We start from the raw sequence: 16637 nt of genomic DNA, 5'->3' as shown, positions 1-16637 counted from the left end.
AGGTTATTAACGGTTTGAAGCATAATTTTTGTTGTTGTTATTGCTTTCATATTGTTACAGCTGCCCACGAAGTAAATGTTAATTTGGAATGCAAATTTTATATGATGCCACCAATTTCATGTTTTTTGATTTAAAGTGGGCCTAAATAAATACACCTAGTAAGGCCGTTCAATGTACAATGACAATGACATCGGATAAGGCAAGCCTTAAAATTATTTTTAAGAAGTTAAAACGAGAAAGCTATAAGTTGCAAGATTGAAGTGAAAATAAATTTAAGCAACAAAAAATTACACAGACTTTGTAAAGCTTCTTTTATTTTCTGCTTCCAAAACAATGCGTGTTGCCTAATTTTAGGCGCTTTACCTGCTTTTTCAAATAATTGAAATTATATACTGGCTTGAACTAATGAAAAATCTTTATTTATCACCACATTATTAAACTCCTCGCATATTTTTCTTTAAACAAAAAAGTATCTCCTAAAAGCATGCAGTTAAGATTAGTTTCGCGGACTAAATAAGTATTTATATCAGGAATTGCTTTTTTATTTGGAGTAGTTAATAAAAATTTAAAAGGAAGAGCATAAAAGTATGCAGGAAATTCTAAAGAATTTCTTTGCATACCCTCAGAGTCTGTTAGCCGTGCTGAGATAGTAATAAAAATAATTTTATCAACACTTACAGAGCAATTCTGGCGACTGTCATTCAACTCACCACAGTTTTCGAAACACAAAAGTCCTTCGTAAGACAATTGTCAATTGTGGCAACTAACTTGAAAGCTCTTTACTGCCTTTCGAAAGACTAATTGAAAGATCTGCTAACGAGGAGGTATTTGCGTTATGCTGTTCGCCTTTTAGCGATAAGTTTTTTTTTAAATTCAATTACAGGTAATAAATAAAATTAAATTAAATTGAAAAAAAGCAAAAATTAAAATGAATCAAAAACAAGTACAAAATATTGTTAAAAATTAAACGAAACTAAAATATTTTTTTTCTTAAAACAATAAAATATAAAAATTAAATTAGAAGAAAAAAATTTTATCAAAAAAGTGGAAAAAAGCAATTAAAAATTTAATATTTAACAATATCTATATTTTTATTTAAAAAAAAAAAAATCCAAAAATTGAAAGAAAATTAAATTTAGAAAAGTAAANTGAAAAAAGCAATTAAAAATTTAATATTTAACAATATCTATATTTTTATTTAAAAAAAAAAAATCCAAAAATTGAAAGAAAACTAAATTTAGAAAAGTAAAAATTAAATTAAATTAATTAAATAATTATTTTTTAAAACCTATAAAATCTATATATACAAACTATAAAATCTAAAAATCAAAGTAAAGTGAAATTAACGAAAGAAAAACCAATGAAATAAAAAATAAATAAAAAATGTCTAAAAGTCAAATGAAATTAGAAAAAAAACCTTTCCTTTAATAAACAATAACATCTAAAAATTTACAGAAAGTCAAACTAAAAACGATAAAAAATTAATTTAAGAAAGAAAAAATTAAATAAATTCAATTAAAAAATATGCTTCTTTTTAGAAGAATAACATCTAATAATTAGAAGAAAATTAAATTGAGAAAGAAAAAAATACATAAACTAACTTTCTAAAAATGAAATGAAATTAAACAATATAAGTTTTTCTTTTTAAAAAATAAAATCTAAAAATTAAAAAAGAAAAAAAAATCAAATGATATTAATTTTATGTGCCAGAAAAGTTCGTGTCTTAGGTCTTTCTTTGAATTAATTTCCATAATTATCTTTCAGTTTTTTATTGATTAATTTTAATATTCAAACATTTCAAACAAATGAACGCTAAGTGAAAAAATTTATTCTCGCTTCCATTATTCGCGAATTGTTCAAAGAAGATTTGTTTCCATTTCATTCTCTGTCAGAAGTTATTCCCAAATTGTTATTCGAAAGAAAATTCATTAGACTTTTGTTCCGGTTTAGTTCTTTTCAAAAAACGTTCGGGAGACTTTTGTTCCCATTTTGTTCTCTTAGAAATGTTCCCGAAAGTAGTGTTTGCAAATTGTTTTCTTTGGGAACGTTGCACAGGGTGAACAAAACTACGAGGAGATTTAGTTTCGATAATACCTTTTGTTCTCGGTCCCTGTTAAAAATGTATGTATGTATGTAGCCTTAATTTAGAAATCAATGAGGCAAAATAAGTTCGAAGTTCAAGCCAGTTAAAGTTGCTGTAGCTCCAAAAACTACTTCAAAAGCATTTTCAGTACAGCACCTTAAAATATATCTGTCGCATTTTCGACTACTTTACATTACAATAAAAATAGATTTTTGCAAATTCACACCACCTCGAAGTAGGCGAATTTATTTTACGCCAAACTCTACTCCACTTGATGCGATGCGATTGGTGTAATATTTAATTCCGGCGCGTAGACGCCTAAAACAATGCGACCACATTACATTTAAGTTTACATTTTACCACATTACCGCAAGTGAGCTGTTTACGTGCACACAATTGTCGACAAAAGCAATGAAAGCAAAGATGGCAGTCACAACGACGATGACGGCGACCTTATCGATGCGCTATTATCTGCTTACAAATTCAATTAAACCGAAACATGGAAGCGCTGGAGGCGAAACGAAGCAGCCAGACAAATAGAAACAGCGAATGGCAGTGATAAATAAATAAATGAGTACGAAGAGAAGAGAGATGAAGTGAGTTGGATTGCTGGGAAGTCCTGCTGCCGAAGAAGGAGGAGGAGATTGTGTGCTTCATCGGCAGCCAGGTGGAAGTTACCTTGGCGCTCGCTTGCCACTTCTAGCGACCTTCCACGCTCAATACCTACATATTTGCTCGCCCTTAAATTGTAGCTGAGCCGCCGCGAATGTTGCCAATGCAAACAGTGCTGCGAAATGGGGTTAAACATTCTTCATCACCCTGCCAACCTCTGCCGTAAAATGTCTGCTTATTCGGTGCGTTCGCTCGCTTGGTCGCTTACACGCTAATGTATGCAAATTGACAGCTACAAACAGATAGCCAAGCGTGCACTTCATACATTCGCTTATCGTCGTAGCCCACCCTTTCACCTTCGCCCCCGCCTCCCTGCCCTACAAGGTATGCTTAAAACGTTATTTGCCATCCATTTAGTAGCGGAAGCATACAATGATAGTTCTAGCTACACTGTACTCTCCATCTCGGCAACGTATGTGCATTAGGGTGGTCCAAAAACAGTAAAGTCGGAACTGTATTGTCGGAACAGGATTGTTCTATATCGAAAATAAATTATAGCCCTATTTTTTTTTTTTTTTTTAAATCAAAAAATATTTAGAGGTCGCTCAAAGCGCCAAAGCACTCAAGGTTTTCCATGTATTTTTGTATGAAAAAAAACAACTTTTTGTAGAAATGGTATAGAGTTTTTGAAAATCAATATTTTTTGGCGGACCTATAAATCATAGTTGCGATGAAAAAATGGTTACATAAATAACTCGGTATTATTATTGGGATTCTTCTGAAAATAACCACAGTTTTTCGATCGAAAAATATTGATTTTTAAGAATTCTATACCATTTCTACGAAAAGTGGTTTTTTCCCCTAAACAAAATACATGGAAAACTTTGGGCGCTTTGAGCGACCTCTAAAAATTTTTTGATTTCAAAATAAAAAGATAGGGAGTATATTTTTTTCGGTATAAAAATTGACTTGACTTTTACGCGTGCATTTTTGGACCACCCTAATGTACATATATTCCACTGCCAATACATACATGTATAAACGTGAAACATATCAGCCGTTAAGTTGTTGGCGCAAAAGCGCCATGAAGTGTGCAACAGCTGCGCAAGAAACAGTTAATTGACAACGTGGCAAGCGGCGAAGGTCAGCTGTAGTGTGGGAGAAGGTGCTGATGGAGGTGAGTAGGACAGTACACATGATGCATGAAAAAATAGCTACACGAGGCGCGCAATAAGCGTGTATGTATGTGCATATATGGCTATCTATTTAAGTACATTTGAGTGTGAAAAGTTATATTCCTCTTCATACAAGTTGTATGTGTGTGTGTGTATGTGGCGCCAGTCGTCTTGTGTCTGCTCACGTATGCTCATGAGTGCATATAATATCCCCGATTTCACTTGCTCATTTTGTCATTCGCAAAAAAGGTTAAGTTGCTCATAAAAATTTTATTGCATACATTTTAGCGTTGGTGGAAATTAAATTACGCTCACGGTTGGGTAGTATATTTGCTTGTTATCGCATTATTATGTTTAATAGTCATACTTTTGAGACATGTTACAGAGTTCGTTAATTAGATAGCGCACATAAAGCTGCCTAAAAGTATGCAAATAAAGTAAAGGTATTTTGTATTGTTTTATTGCTGAACTTTTTCCGTTATTATTTCTTTTAGTTTGTCCAGACAAATGCGTATACCTGAATTTAAACTTCTTTGCCTCTAAAAGTTTATTCAATGTCATAAAAAATATTGTCTCGTTGATTGTGAAGCAAAAAAGTATGCTTTATTTTCTTTTGAAACTAATGAAATATTTTTTACTGACTATCTGGCGGACTAAACTTTTGCTTTCCATAATGTTTTATTTCTGAGTGAGCGCATCTTTCGAAGAAAAATATTTGCACGCACGAAATAGAAGTTATAACTCAGCAAGTGCGCCCTGAAGCATGCTTCGCTCACAACAATTTCTTTTCACATTTCTGTACTTACATACTTACATATAGCGTTAAATTATATGTTTCATACTTTCTCAAAACGCTTGTTATATTCAAATTTCATCTCTCGCCTAAAAGTATACCTCTATACTTATGGAAAATGCCTGACCTTAATTGTGATGATACATACATATGTATATCGGTTTACTTTTACGTATTAAACTCATAAAGTCTTTTATAATATATGCAAATGGCGTTTCTGTAGGTTTTGGCAGTGATCGCCTAAAATTATGCAGCTCCTAATTGCAAATTATAGATTTTTTACCATTTTACTATAAATAATTTGCGTCACTTCAAAATAATCTAAATCTTTCATAAGAGATGTCAACATATCAAATTTAAACCTTTGCGCCTAAAAATATACTTGTCTTATTCATACTGATCTCAGTGGGCGGGTTTTTAACTCCATATTCGGAAGCCTTAGATCTCCGCTGGACAATTGTAAAAGCTTTTTTTATGATAACTTTTAGATGGCCAGAATTTAAATAACCTTCAAATTTAACTGGAAATAATTTTTTCCGCCTAAAAGTATGCATAATCTATCCGTATTTACACTTTCAGTGCAGTCAGTAGCCGTAAGACTGGCATTTCCACTTCTCATACCGCTCTTTTACAGTTCCATTTTCGATTTTGCTATTAACGGCTACTTAAAGTATCAACAATTTTTCTCACAATAAGTTGCTAAAAATTCTAACACAGTCCTTCACGGCGTAACAATGTTCACTTAAAATCTAACAACTCGTTCATGAATCTAAAATGTAAGCGAATTTGCGTGTGCGCCTGAAAGTATGTACATATGTATGTATATGTATATGTATGCATTAAAATACCTATGTATCATTCATACATACATCAGGTAAACTATGTATGAGCCAAAAGCGAATTTTGCAGTGAAAAATATAAATTTTTCCTTAAACCTAAATGTCTGCGTAAAACACCCTGTCGCCTGAAAATATACAAAGAAATTATCATTCGCAAAAATTTCTTTACAAACAAAATCGTAATTGTTGTTATGTTGCTTTAAGCACACACAAATTCATGCACGAAAGTATTTGCATAACTTTACACCAAAAAGTATGCAACGAAAAACACTTGTTCGCAGATAGCAAGCAATTATCTCCAAGAAAACTTAATTGCAATTAATTGGAAAAACATAGTTTTCCAAATGGAAATTACGAAGTTACATTTTTGGCATGTCTATGCTTTGGTGCCTGAAAGTATGCAGCAGCAATGCAAACAAGTAGCAAGAGAGTATCAGTTCTATAGGAAAATTGCAATTAAAAGTTTTCCTTTGCTGGTTGCCTATACCCTTGCATATTTCTTAACGTGCGCCCAAAAGTATGCTGCGACAAACTTGAATTTAAGAGATAAGAAATAGCTTTTACGCGGAAAAAGATATGGAAATTAGAGCGGTGCTTAGAAGTTGAGAAAAGGATTTATATGATTAAGTTAAATTAATGTAAATATTAGTTAACGAATTTCGCTTGTGGAGGCAACAAAATGTATGCAATATAATTTTTTTTAACAAAAAAAACGCCACGCGATATTTCACTGATGCCTAGTAGACAATCGCTTCATAACATGTAATTTTAAATAATCCAAAAGTTCTTCATTTCCAGAAAATTTAGTATGACTTGCGCCTAGAAATATAAACCGTTCTAGTTGAGTTCAAAAACAACAAAACACACTTTCCAGCCTTTAAACCGGAATGTTCTGAAGTTTAATAGCCAAACCATAAACCATAGCTTATATATAGACTGTACCTTGTAGCGCCTAAAATTATGCAGCCGTGAAATATTTCTAAAGCAGAAATAATTTTAAAACTTTGAAGATATAAAATTCTATGCAATCTAGCTATCAAGTCTTTTAATTAGTAGATACAATTTAGAGTTTAGCTTGTTTTAACGCCTAAAATTATGCAACTGTTAGCTTGACATCTTCATTAAAACCTTTCCATTTCACCTACAAGGTTACAAATAGTTTGTTTTTCTACAAATTAACTGCAACGACTACCTCAACAATTTCATATTTACCTTAGCAATGCACCCAAATGTATGCAACACAATGTCAATTCTTGCATAAGAATAACAAAAACTCAATTACTAGCTTTCCGTTTCAGTTATTTTCTAACAATCACTAACTGCGCTACACTGCTAAGCACCTAAAAGTATGCAACCAAAATTTATTAAACACTAAATACCCTAAATCTGGGTAGTAGTTACCGACAATACACGCTTTGTGGCTACATAACTACACAAAACCACATTTATATTGAGCGAAAGTTGTGAAAATTCTGGCTGTATTTGTGCGCGTCTTTGTGTGGGTGCGCCGGCAAGTTTGTAAAGTGTAACAAAAACCAACAAGTATCTGAAAGTATGCTACGCGCATATAACTTTTCCCATCATGCGAAACTAAGTAAAATTAAATTTTCGACGTACTTTTACCGGCGCGCGTTGGGGAGTGGGCAGCAGCCGGTGCAATCGCAGTGAAGCAGGCGGCAGCAGTGTGTTGTCATTTGTTTGTTTGTTTGCTTATAAGTTTCGTTGGTTTTGGTTAGAAAAGTCGTAGTCGAAAAATATGCTGCTTATTGAAAAGTTTGCGCTAAACACTGAGCGGTCGGCAGTGGAAGGAAAGTGAAAATGAAACGGTGAAATTGAAAAGGGAAGCGGTGTGGAAAAGAGCGAGGGGACGGTGGTAAGGTAGGATGGGCGATATTGAATTTAATTTTAAGAGGAAGAGGAGAAGGGGAAAGCAGGTCGCGGAGCGCTGTGAGGGCTGGCGAAGTAAGGGGTGACACTGAAGGCTTCAGCAACATTGCAATACACAGCAAGGTTGGTTCAACAAGTGGGGCGGCAAATGTGTTTGAATAAGTGAAGACGGAAAAAAATTTTTGAAAACTAAATTTTTTCTCCTTTTTCTTTCAACTTTTTCACGGCCACGCTAAAGGGTCTGAAATGCTGTGACGTGACGTTTTCGTTTTGTTATTGTTGGTAACTAATGTGGCAGTATTGCCGCTGCAGGTGAATGACAGCTATTGTATTGCATACCTTTGGGGGCAATAAATTTGTTTCGTACAACACAAAATAAAGTTTCATGTTACATAGTTGGTCAGAAATTTTAAAATTTTCGAAATTGCGACCAAGAAAAGTTTCATAATTATATGAAAAATCTATTTCAACCGCACAGCATGACAGACAACAAGCGGGTTATAGCGAAAACAAAATAACAAAATTTATTATAATTTGCACCAACTTCCCGCTAGGTGATCGATTACATTTTGAACCGCAAAAACCAGAGCGTACAGAGGCGTCCTTGGCCAATCAGTAACGGTGTCGCATACAGGAAAATAACAAAAACAACTTAATTATATAGTAATTGAAATTGGCAAGCAAGCTGGCGCCCCGAATGCCAGCCAAACTGGCAAACCGCTAATTTTCAAAACCCCAACTGCAAACTAACTCAAAATTCAATTCATCTTCCACCGCGGCGCTGGTGCATGAGTTTTATGGCAGCCTTGCTGACGCAATGAAATTTATGCGCAACAACCGCCATAGAGCCAAAGCTAGCAGCGCCATCTGACACACCTGCTTGCACCAGTCAGCGCCTTTCACTTGGAACACTGCCCCTCTACAAATGCGTGTAGTTGCACCCACAACGCTGACTGGCGTCGATTTTCGCCCGCAGCTAAATTAATTAAAAGCCAACATTATGCTTATCCATAATCATTGCATACTTTTCGGCTTAGTCGTGCAGTATCGGACGTACGCGCTGATACTTCCAGGAAAATAAATAGCTCGAAAATATAAAATAATCAATTAGTTGTTTTATAATAATTGTTAAAAATTCACATAATTTTAGGCGCATGAAGGTTGTGGCTGAGCGTGTAATTAATGCACGATTGTTAGCCTTGGCGAAGAGCATATTTAAACGATTTGCGACTAGATAATGGCATTGTGCAATAAATTTGAATAAAAGTGCAAAATGTTGCATAAGCTTAGGCGAGCAGGTTGCAATAATTAACTGCGCTTAGTGTTGGCCGAATGAGTAACGAGAAGCGTGTTAAAACTAACAAAACATTCTAAAATGTATGCAACTGTAGCATGCTTTTGGGTATAGAAGCCCTCCCGTGAGAAAATTACGATATAATTTTAGACGCAAAAGCATTTAATTATAAAAAGCCGTGTTTGTGACCGGAAAAATAATGTAAATTTTAAAATAAAATGAACAATAAAATGCAGATTCAATGAAAATTTGTTTAAAAACCCCCTCTAACTATTAGTCTGTCTCAATTATAAGTTATGAAAACAAAATTTTAAATATTATTTTAAAAAATTTAAAAAAATATTTCATGCACTGAGGATATAAAAAATATCCTTTATCGAAAATAAAGAAAAGGTCACAAGCTTTTAGGCGCAGAAAATATATACATGCAAAATATGTTAAAATGTAGGGAAATGTTCTACAACTAATCGATTTCACCGACAATCAAATTTGAAAATAAATTTTTATTTGTAATTTTTATGTAAAAATTATTTTTTTGGTTTTTATTTTACAAATCCAAAATAACAATTACTTTTGGTTTTTATATAAACAATCTGTAGATAACAGTTATTTTTGATTTTTATATTATATGTCTTAGATAACAATTATTGAAGACTTTTATTTATAAAAGTCATAAGATGATAAAAGTCAGTGACTGATTGATATTGATGACTTTTATAAATAAAAGTCTTTTTTAGATACAAATCCAAAATAAGTGTTATTTTGGATTTATATAATAAAAATCAGAAAAAAACTGTTAACTGTTAAGGAGTAATTAAATAAAGGTCAAAAAATAATTGTTAAAGAGTGATTTTTTAATAAAAGTTGTAACTGTTACGGTCCCTGCCTGGGGGTTATTGACAGACTATGGCATGCTAGTATGCTTGTATGGTTCATTCCAGTGGCCCTTGGAAACGGAAGAGTACTACTTATGGTTGGCGGTGATTACACTAGATGTGAGCGCTGACGAATGCACTACTGGATCGTCCGGTGGTTCTCGTCAACGGAGAGAATACTGCTGCTGAACACCGGTGAGACTACTGGTTAGCGCGCCAAATGGTGAATTGTGAGACTACTGGTGGACGCTGATGGCTGCAATTTAAGAGAAAAAAGCGTACTTCAAAAAGTATTGCACCATTTTTTTTTTTTGCAAATTAAGAGTTGAAACTTCTGCTCAGGAAAGATGCATACTTTTTGGCACCAGCACTGGTTTCCATTTCAAACTAAGCCTAAGCATCGCTAAGAAAACAATGAACGTCCCAAAACAAACAAAGATCTCATAGCTTTCTTTATACTTTTTAGCAAAATATAAGGGAATTTGCGAACTTCCCAATGCACCCCTTCTCCAAATTTCAAAAAAAAATATTTTACTATAATAATAGTACAGTGCAGGTTTTTACAGGAAGTCGTTCCAAGTGACCACCTCCCATAAGCTTTATTAATGGAGAAAACAGCTGTTCCTGCAAATCGTGAATTTCGTGAATATCGTGAAGCATGTGGAAACGCAACTAATATTGGATACTTTTGGATTTTGAAAATCATAGAATTTCATTGAAAAAATGTTTTAGACTTACATACATTATTTGACGCCTAGCTTTCCTTTTACGAAATAAAAAATCTAAACCTATACATATAAAGGCCAAAACAAGGCTTGAACAAATTATTTTCAATTTACTTTTTTAAGAAACTATATTTTCCCCCAGGGTTTTATTCTGTCTAATAAGAGGATAGTTAAGATCCCTTTTTAAGGAATTTTTTCCATATTTTGCCTTGATTTCATTTGTGGAATTTTTTTAAATATTTTTCCAACTCTCCTTTCACTTTTCCAACAGGTTATATCACTCGAAGGCTGGACCGATATTATGTACTACGTACAGGATGCACACAGCTTTTGGGATTGGATATATTTCGTGCTATTGATTGTGGTAAGTATACGAGGAATACTGATTGTGTTAATTATTGATGTACCAGTTTCGCCACGCTATATTTCGCCGTTTTAAAACAAAATGGTAATTAACAGCCAACAAAAACGCCATTTTTTTCAAAACCAATGCCACTCACTGCTATTACTTCTTATAAAAGCTATTTTTTTTTGATGTTAGTGATTTCCAAATAAGTTCGGTTAAATATATAATTTGGGACGATTTAATAAAACATGTACCTTAAAAAAACTTGTACATAAGTCGATTGAGAATTGCAAGCTTTTGCTACGTAGTGACGAAGCGACGTGAAATTAAATACAAATAGCTAAATTGTTTTAATGCTGCATACTTTCCGAAGGGCTTTTATTAATTTTTCCACCACGTTATTAGGACCATACAAAAATTTGTTTAAGAGCAACTCTCGCAGCTAGGAAAGAGAGCGGGAATTAATTAGACAAATCTAAATCTAAATTGGAGATTTAGTGTGTGGTTAACCAAACCCAATGCAACGTGAAAAAACTAGTAGACAGTTCAGAATTGAAAAATGCTTGCCAAGGTAATTTTTAATTGAGAAACCCTTCCGACACCCGTATTTGAACCTATTAACGCTTTCTTATTAATTCTTGTATCCCCTCTCTGCTCTGAAAAGCTATTAATTAGGAAACCAATTTGGATGATGAGCTTTTCTCTACGTAAAAAATTCTCAAAAAACTGCATTAAACAACAAACTTTACATACAAACTTTACGGCCAAGAGTTAAATCACGCTGAAGTATATTTAAAGACTTTGAACTTTTTGCAAATTTTTCCAATTTATTGATGTTTGTTGATTTTTTCGACAGAGTGGGATTTATATTCGGTTTCGGCATTGTGCCATCACCAGTTTCATTTTTTGCTGTTAACAATGCCGAAACCAGTTTGCCTGCAAACCAAACTTGACAAAGGGGACGGAAATTCGTTTCAAAAGAAATCATTTTTATAAATACATGTTTTTAACCTATTTTTCAACAAACCGAATACTGCAAATACATAAATATGTATGTACAAAATTTTAAATTTAAATTTTTTTTTTTTTTGATGAAATAATGTAAAAAGTATTCCAAAAAACGTACCTTTGACTATATTAAAAAGAATTTAAAAAATTACAAAAACATTAAATGACAAACTAATTCAAAAACAATATTTAAAAAAAATGCCATACAAGAACTTTGTTCATACGCGTGTTTTACATTTTTTCTTAAAACCAAGTGTTGCATTAATTATAAAAATTAAATATTTTCTCTTGATTGAAAAAATTATTTTGTTATTCTTTATTCAAAAGGTATAACTATTGGAATAGTTCGTTATTACTACTTATTTATCACACAACTTACAAAGCTTACGAATTCAAAGAGGATCCTAAGAATTCTTAATTTTTTCAATTCGTTTTTTTTTTGTAATTAATTTGTTGAAGAAATTTTTGAAAAATATTTTGCTTTTATATATGTAGATACATATTTTTATAAAGTTATTGAGAATAAATAGTTGTTCCAGCCCACCGAGTAATTTATTAATTTTGCAACATTTTCCAATAATTTTTTTATATAAAAATGTGTAAAAAAATATTTATTTTAATAAAAAAAAGACTTGGAAATAATAATTAAACAAATTTAAGAACAATTAAACTCATAAGTATGTTTTAAATATTTTCTTTTAAGTGTCCTTTTGAATAAATATATGTTTTTAACTATTTTTATTGAAGAAACTTTTATTCCTAAAATATTTTTTATGATACTTTTTCCTCAAATTAAAAAATTATAAATTCAAAAAAGTCCTAAGAATTTTTTTTAGTTTTTACCTAAATTTCTTGATAGTATTTTTTAATACATTTTTTTTATTAAGGAAATATTTTTTTAAATAATTTTTTATAATATTCTTTTTCCCTAATCAAAACGGTAAGATTGTTAATCAAAAACTCCAAAAAGTTCTGAATTTTGTTGTAAGTTTACTTTTTGGAAATTTTTCGATTTTCCAAAATTATATACAAAAATAGCACCTAAATAAAAGCTTTGGAAAAACAAATTAGAACTCTTAGTAGCACGAAACTTTCTTCAAAAAGAATGAGTCTGAATTTCTTACTCTTCAAACGCCCGATTTATAACTTCTTAAAGCATCTTAAATTTTATAATTTCAATTAGAAAATTTAGTTTGTTCTAAAGATAAATTTTCACTAATTTTCTGAACCCTTTTATAAATATACATATGTACGCGTACAATTGCCCAGTCAAGCGCATTAAATAGCAATAAAAAGTAGTAGGGAAAAGGTGAAATACACAAAAAAAAATCAATTTAAGCACAGCACAGCTGAGGGTCAGCAAGTGGTCCCAGGGCGCTTTTGGCGTAAATCAGGGCCAAATAGACTGAAACACACAGCCGCGCATAAGTTTCTACAAACAAACATACAAACAAAGTGTGCTTGTACGCTAAAGTGTGTTTGTGTTACTAATCTACCGGGTATATAGATTTGCTGATAGTCGCTCAGCTTTGGAAAAAGAGCTTTGTTTTTTACACACGTTTTTGTTTGTATACTAATACATGCAAACCGCATTGGTCTTAGAAAGGTGCAATGTTTTTGCTGACCACGAAAATAAGGTGGACCAGCAAGAGGAAGTCGGTAAAAGTAAATAGCTTTGTACGCTTCTGCTGCATCACCATTAGCTTTTAACGCGCGTTTTTTCGATCAGTAACACTACTTTAGTTTTCGTTTCGTGTGATAGCGCCTAAAAGTACGTTTGACTACAGAAAACGCCAAAGCGCCCAAAAGCCTACACTTATTCTCTTTTCCCAACTACACAGCCCACTTTTCCAATCTCCCACTTAACGCCAGTCAAATCGTCGGCACGTGAATGTATGTTGCACATCCTAAATTTATACTAAGCAAAATAGCGCGCACACACACACATACGCTTGACTAACTTAAAAGGCTGTATGGTTGCGTGCAATAAATGGTCAGCAACAAATGGAGCATAGGAATTTAATTTTTCATATGAACAAAAAAAAATGGTCAGCCATGCGCACACCCAAAACAAAAAAGCTCTGCAACTCGAAGAGGGGAAATTGGAATTTTTGTTAGCAAGCGAGGCTGCCGCAGGCACTGGCAAATTGAATAGCCCCCACTGCTGGAGCATTGACCTTCTTGCTTACATTAGATTTTCGAAATTTGAAATCTGGCATGGCTTTTAGGAACGCTCCTTTTTCGGCACGCACACACCATTTTCAATCAATGCCTTTTTCGCTTCTCACTCCCCATTTTCACTCTGCTCTCTGCCATTAGCTTTCCATTGCCCTTCTCAGTGCCGCCAAAATTACCGCCTGGGGAATTTGTGTGCGCTGATTTATTGATATTCAATATTTCCGCTTAGATTTCAAATTGATTTTTAACATTTCATTTTCCGTCGTCTCACTCCGGCCCTGGGCGGCATTTTATTTAACTTAAATGTAGCATATTTTTCGGTGCCTGATTATTATGGTTACTTTGTTGTTTACTTAAAGGCGGCATTTCCTGCTTATACAGCAAATATTTGCAGGAAATGAGCAGGAAAAAGAAAAATAGTCTATGCCGGCAGCAAGCAAACGAAATTTATCTGCCAATGAGTATGTAGTGTTGTGTATGCATGTGCGCGCCTAAAAGAGTGTTAAAATATTGTTTGAATGCGATAGGCACGTTTAGCAGCAACGAGTTTTTTCTGACGAGTTTCTGTGGAAAAATTGGTACTAAGAAAAATACATATTTAAAGAGTGTCATAACAAAAACACTGCAAAGGCAACTTTTGAAAAAAGTGCTCCCAAAAATATGCTCGCTAGGTTTTAAGCATTTTTTTACAGAAATTCAGCAGTATGATTTTGAATTCGGCAAAGATCTCTAAAAGAATAGAAAACGCGACTACAACGATGCGCTAGATGTTGCATCTCAACATACTCAACAGAAACCAAATTAACAATTTTTAGAATTTTTGTGTTTCTGTCTGTCTGTATGTTTGTACGCTCATCACTCGAAAACTAGTGCATGTGATTGAATGCAGTTTTCACCGACGTATTGCTAGAAGTCTAACTTAAAATACAGAAAGAAAAACATTTCGAGTTGCCACCTGTTTGCAGTTTGCAGGTAATTGCAGTTTAGGTAAATTGATAAAAGAAGTAAATATTGCAATATGGCTGTCAAAAGAAGCAGGTTTAAGAAGGCTTAGAGGCGAAAATATTTTTGTTGAGGGTTGCCACCTGTTTGAAAATTTTTATTTAATAAAATTGGTCAGATAAATTGACTTATTGCAATATACGTATCAAACTGAAGAGAGTCTATGAAAGTTTACTACCGAAAATATTTTTGAGAAGGGTTGCCGCCTATTTGAAAAATTGCATTCAATTAAAATGATAAAATAAGTGAAATATTACAATACTGGTATCAAACAGCACAAAATACTTTTAAGGCGCACGCAAAGCACGCCGGGTATTTGCTAGTGTGAAATAAATATTTACAAACTATAGGCGCCTAAAAGTATACCCGTTCTATTTGAAGCTTAAGTTCGCACAAACTAACTGAGAAATTTGCTATTATAAGAAAGTGATATAATATTGTAATACTTATTGCAATTTCTTACTGACAACAAATCATATATAAGTATACCAGCTCGTTTTCAAGCTTTTTTTATAGAAACACGAGCATTAAATTTGCTGCAGAAAAGAGATTGAAAAATTTGGGAGGCAATTTGTGAGAGAAAGTACCTAATAACAAAGTGTATCCGCCTAAAAATATACCAGTCCAATTTTAAGCCATATTTGATGCAAATTTTGAAGAAAAATTTCACTAAGAGTATGCCAAATAAAAATTTTAGTTTCTAATTTCTTGCAGAAGATACCTCACAACAAAATACGTGAGCCTAAAAGTATACCAGCTCGGTTTAAGACTACGTTTGTACAATTTTAAAAAATAAATTTATTATAAAAGTTAAAAAGGGAAATTTGACTCGCAATTTTTACAGGAATAACATTTTAATAAAGCGCATGCGCCTCAAGGTATATCATTTCCATTTTAGGCCTTATCTTATACAATTCTTTGCAAGAAAATCTCAAAGAAAATGAAAAATAGTAATTTCTTACAGAGGCTACTTTAAAGGAAATCATATACACCTAAAAGTATACAAGCCCGATTTCAAGTTTAATTCCATACACATTTAAGTAGGCTTAACTACTCGATGAAAAATTCGTTATGGATTTTTATAAGCGCCTAAAGGTATGCTAGCTCGATTTTAAGCTTATCCTGAAACCAATTAAAGAGAAATGTAGTCAGTACTTTCTTACAGAGGGTGCCTTGTTGCCGCGCCTAAAAGTCTGGGAGCCCATATTTAAAAATAAGTTTTTTGAAATATTAATTTACGTAAAATAACGCCAGTCAAGTAATTGAATGGCCTATTTTACAACGCTTTTATCAACTTGCAATGTTGTGTTCCAGAAACTTTCAATGTTGTGTGTCCGACACCATAAAGCTTTGCTTTGAAAAGTTCCTATAAAAAAGCATAGTGCATAGGGCGACATCTGTAGTGAAGTAGTGCATAGGGCGATAGCTGTAGTGAATAGGGCGAGGTAGATGACATCTAGATGCCGCCCTATGTACTACGTTTGCTACAGCGGAAATAGACGACACGTCATTCTTTAAATAAAATTAATTGGTGCTCGTTTGTATGTACATACATATGTAAATGCATGTGTGTGCACCTTTCTATTAATATCGTTGAATTATTTTAATATCTATTGCAAAATTTTATTCAGACAGGACTAAAAAGTAGAAAATAAATAATATAAAAAAAACTTTTTAATATACAACGCTTTTATAAATGGACTAAAAAGTAGAAAATAATACTTCTCAGTCCCATAGAATTTGTTTTGATAACTTTTGATTTTGAAATTTTAGCAAAAGTCATTATAAACAATCTATGAAATTGAAAATGAAAAACGTGG

At 32.9% G+C, this 16637-nt stretch overlaps 1 protein-coding gene across 1 annotated transcript in view; it reads left to right on the top strand.

The window, feature by feature from the left end:
* Positions 1–16637, top strand: part of LOC108365426 (voltage-dependent T-type calcium channel subunit alpha-1G-like) — a gene marked incomplete at its 5' end in the record, with an annotated part of 78288 nt that overhangs the window by 27285 nt on the left and 34366 nt on the right. Inside the window, one exon of the mRNA XM_017619441.1 lies at positions 10555–10647. Coding sequence (XP_017474930.1) covers positions 10555–10647 — 93 coding nt within the window. The remainder of the gene's footprint in view (positions 1–10554; positions 10648–16637) is intronic.

Source organism: Rhagoletis zephyria, unplaced genomic scaffold (genome assembly GCF_001687245.7).
Source record: "Rhagoletis zephyria isolate East Lansing unplaced genomic scaffold, Rhagoletis_zephyria_1.1 Rzeph_scaffold_01865, whole genome shotgun sequence".
In the NCBI taxonomy this organism is placed as follows: Eukaryota; Metazoa; Arthropoda; class Insecta; order Diptera; family Tephritidae; genus Rhagoletis; species Rhagoletis zephyria.
The sequence above is the reverse complement of the archived record's forward strand: the minus strand, read 5'-3'. Positions and strand labels throughout refer to the sequence as shown.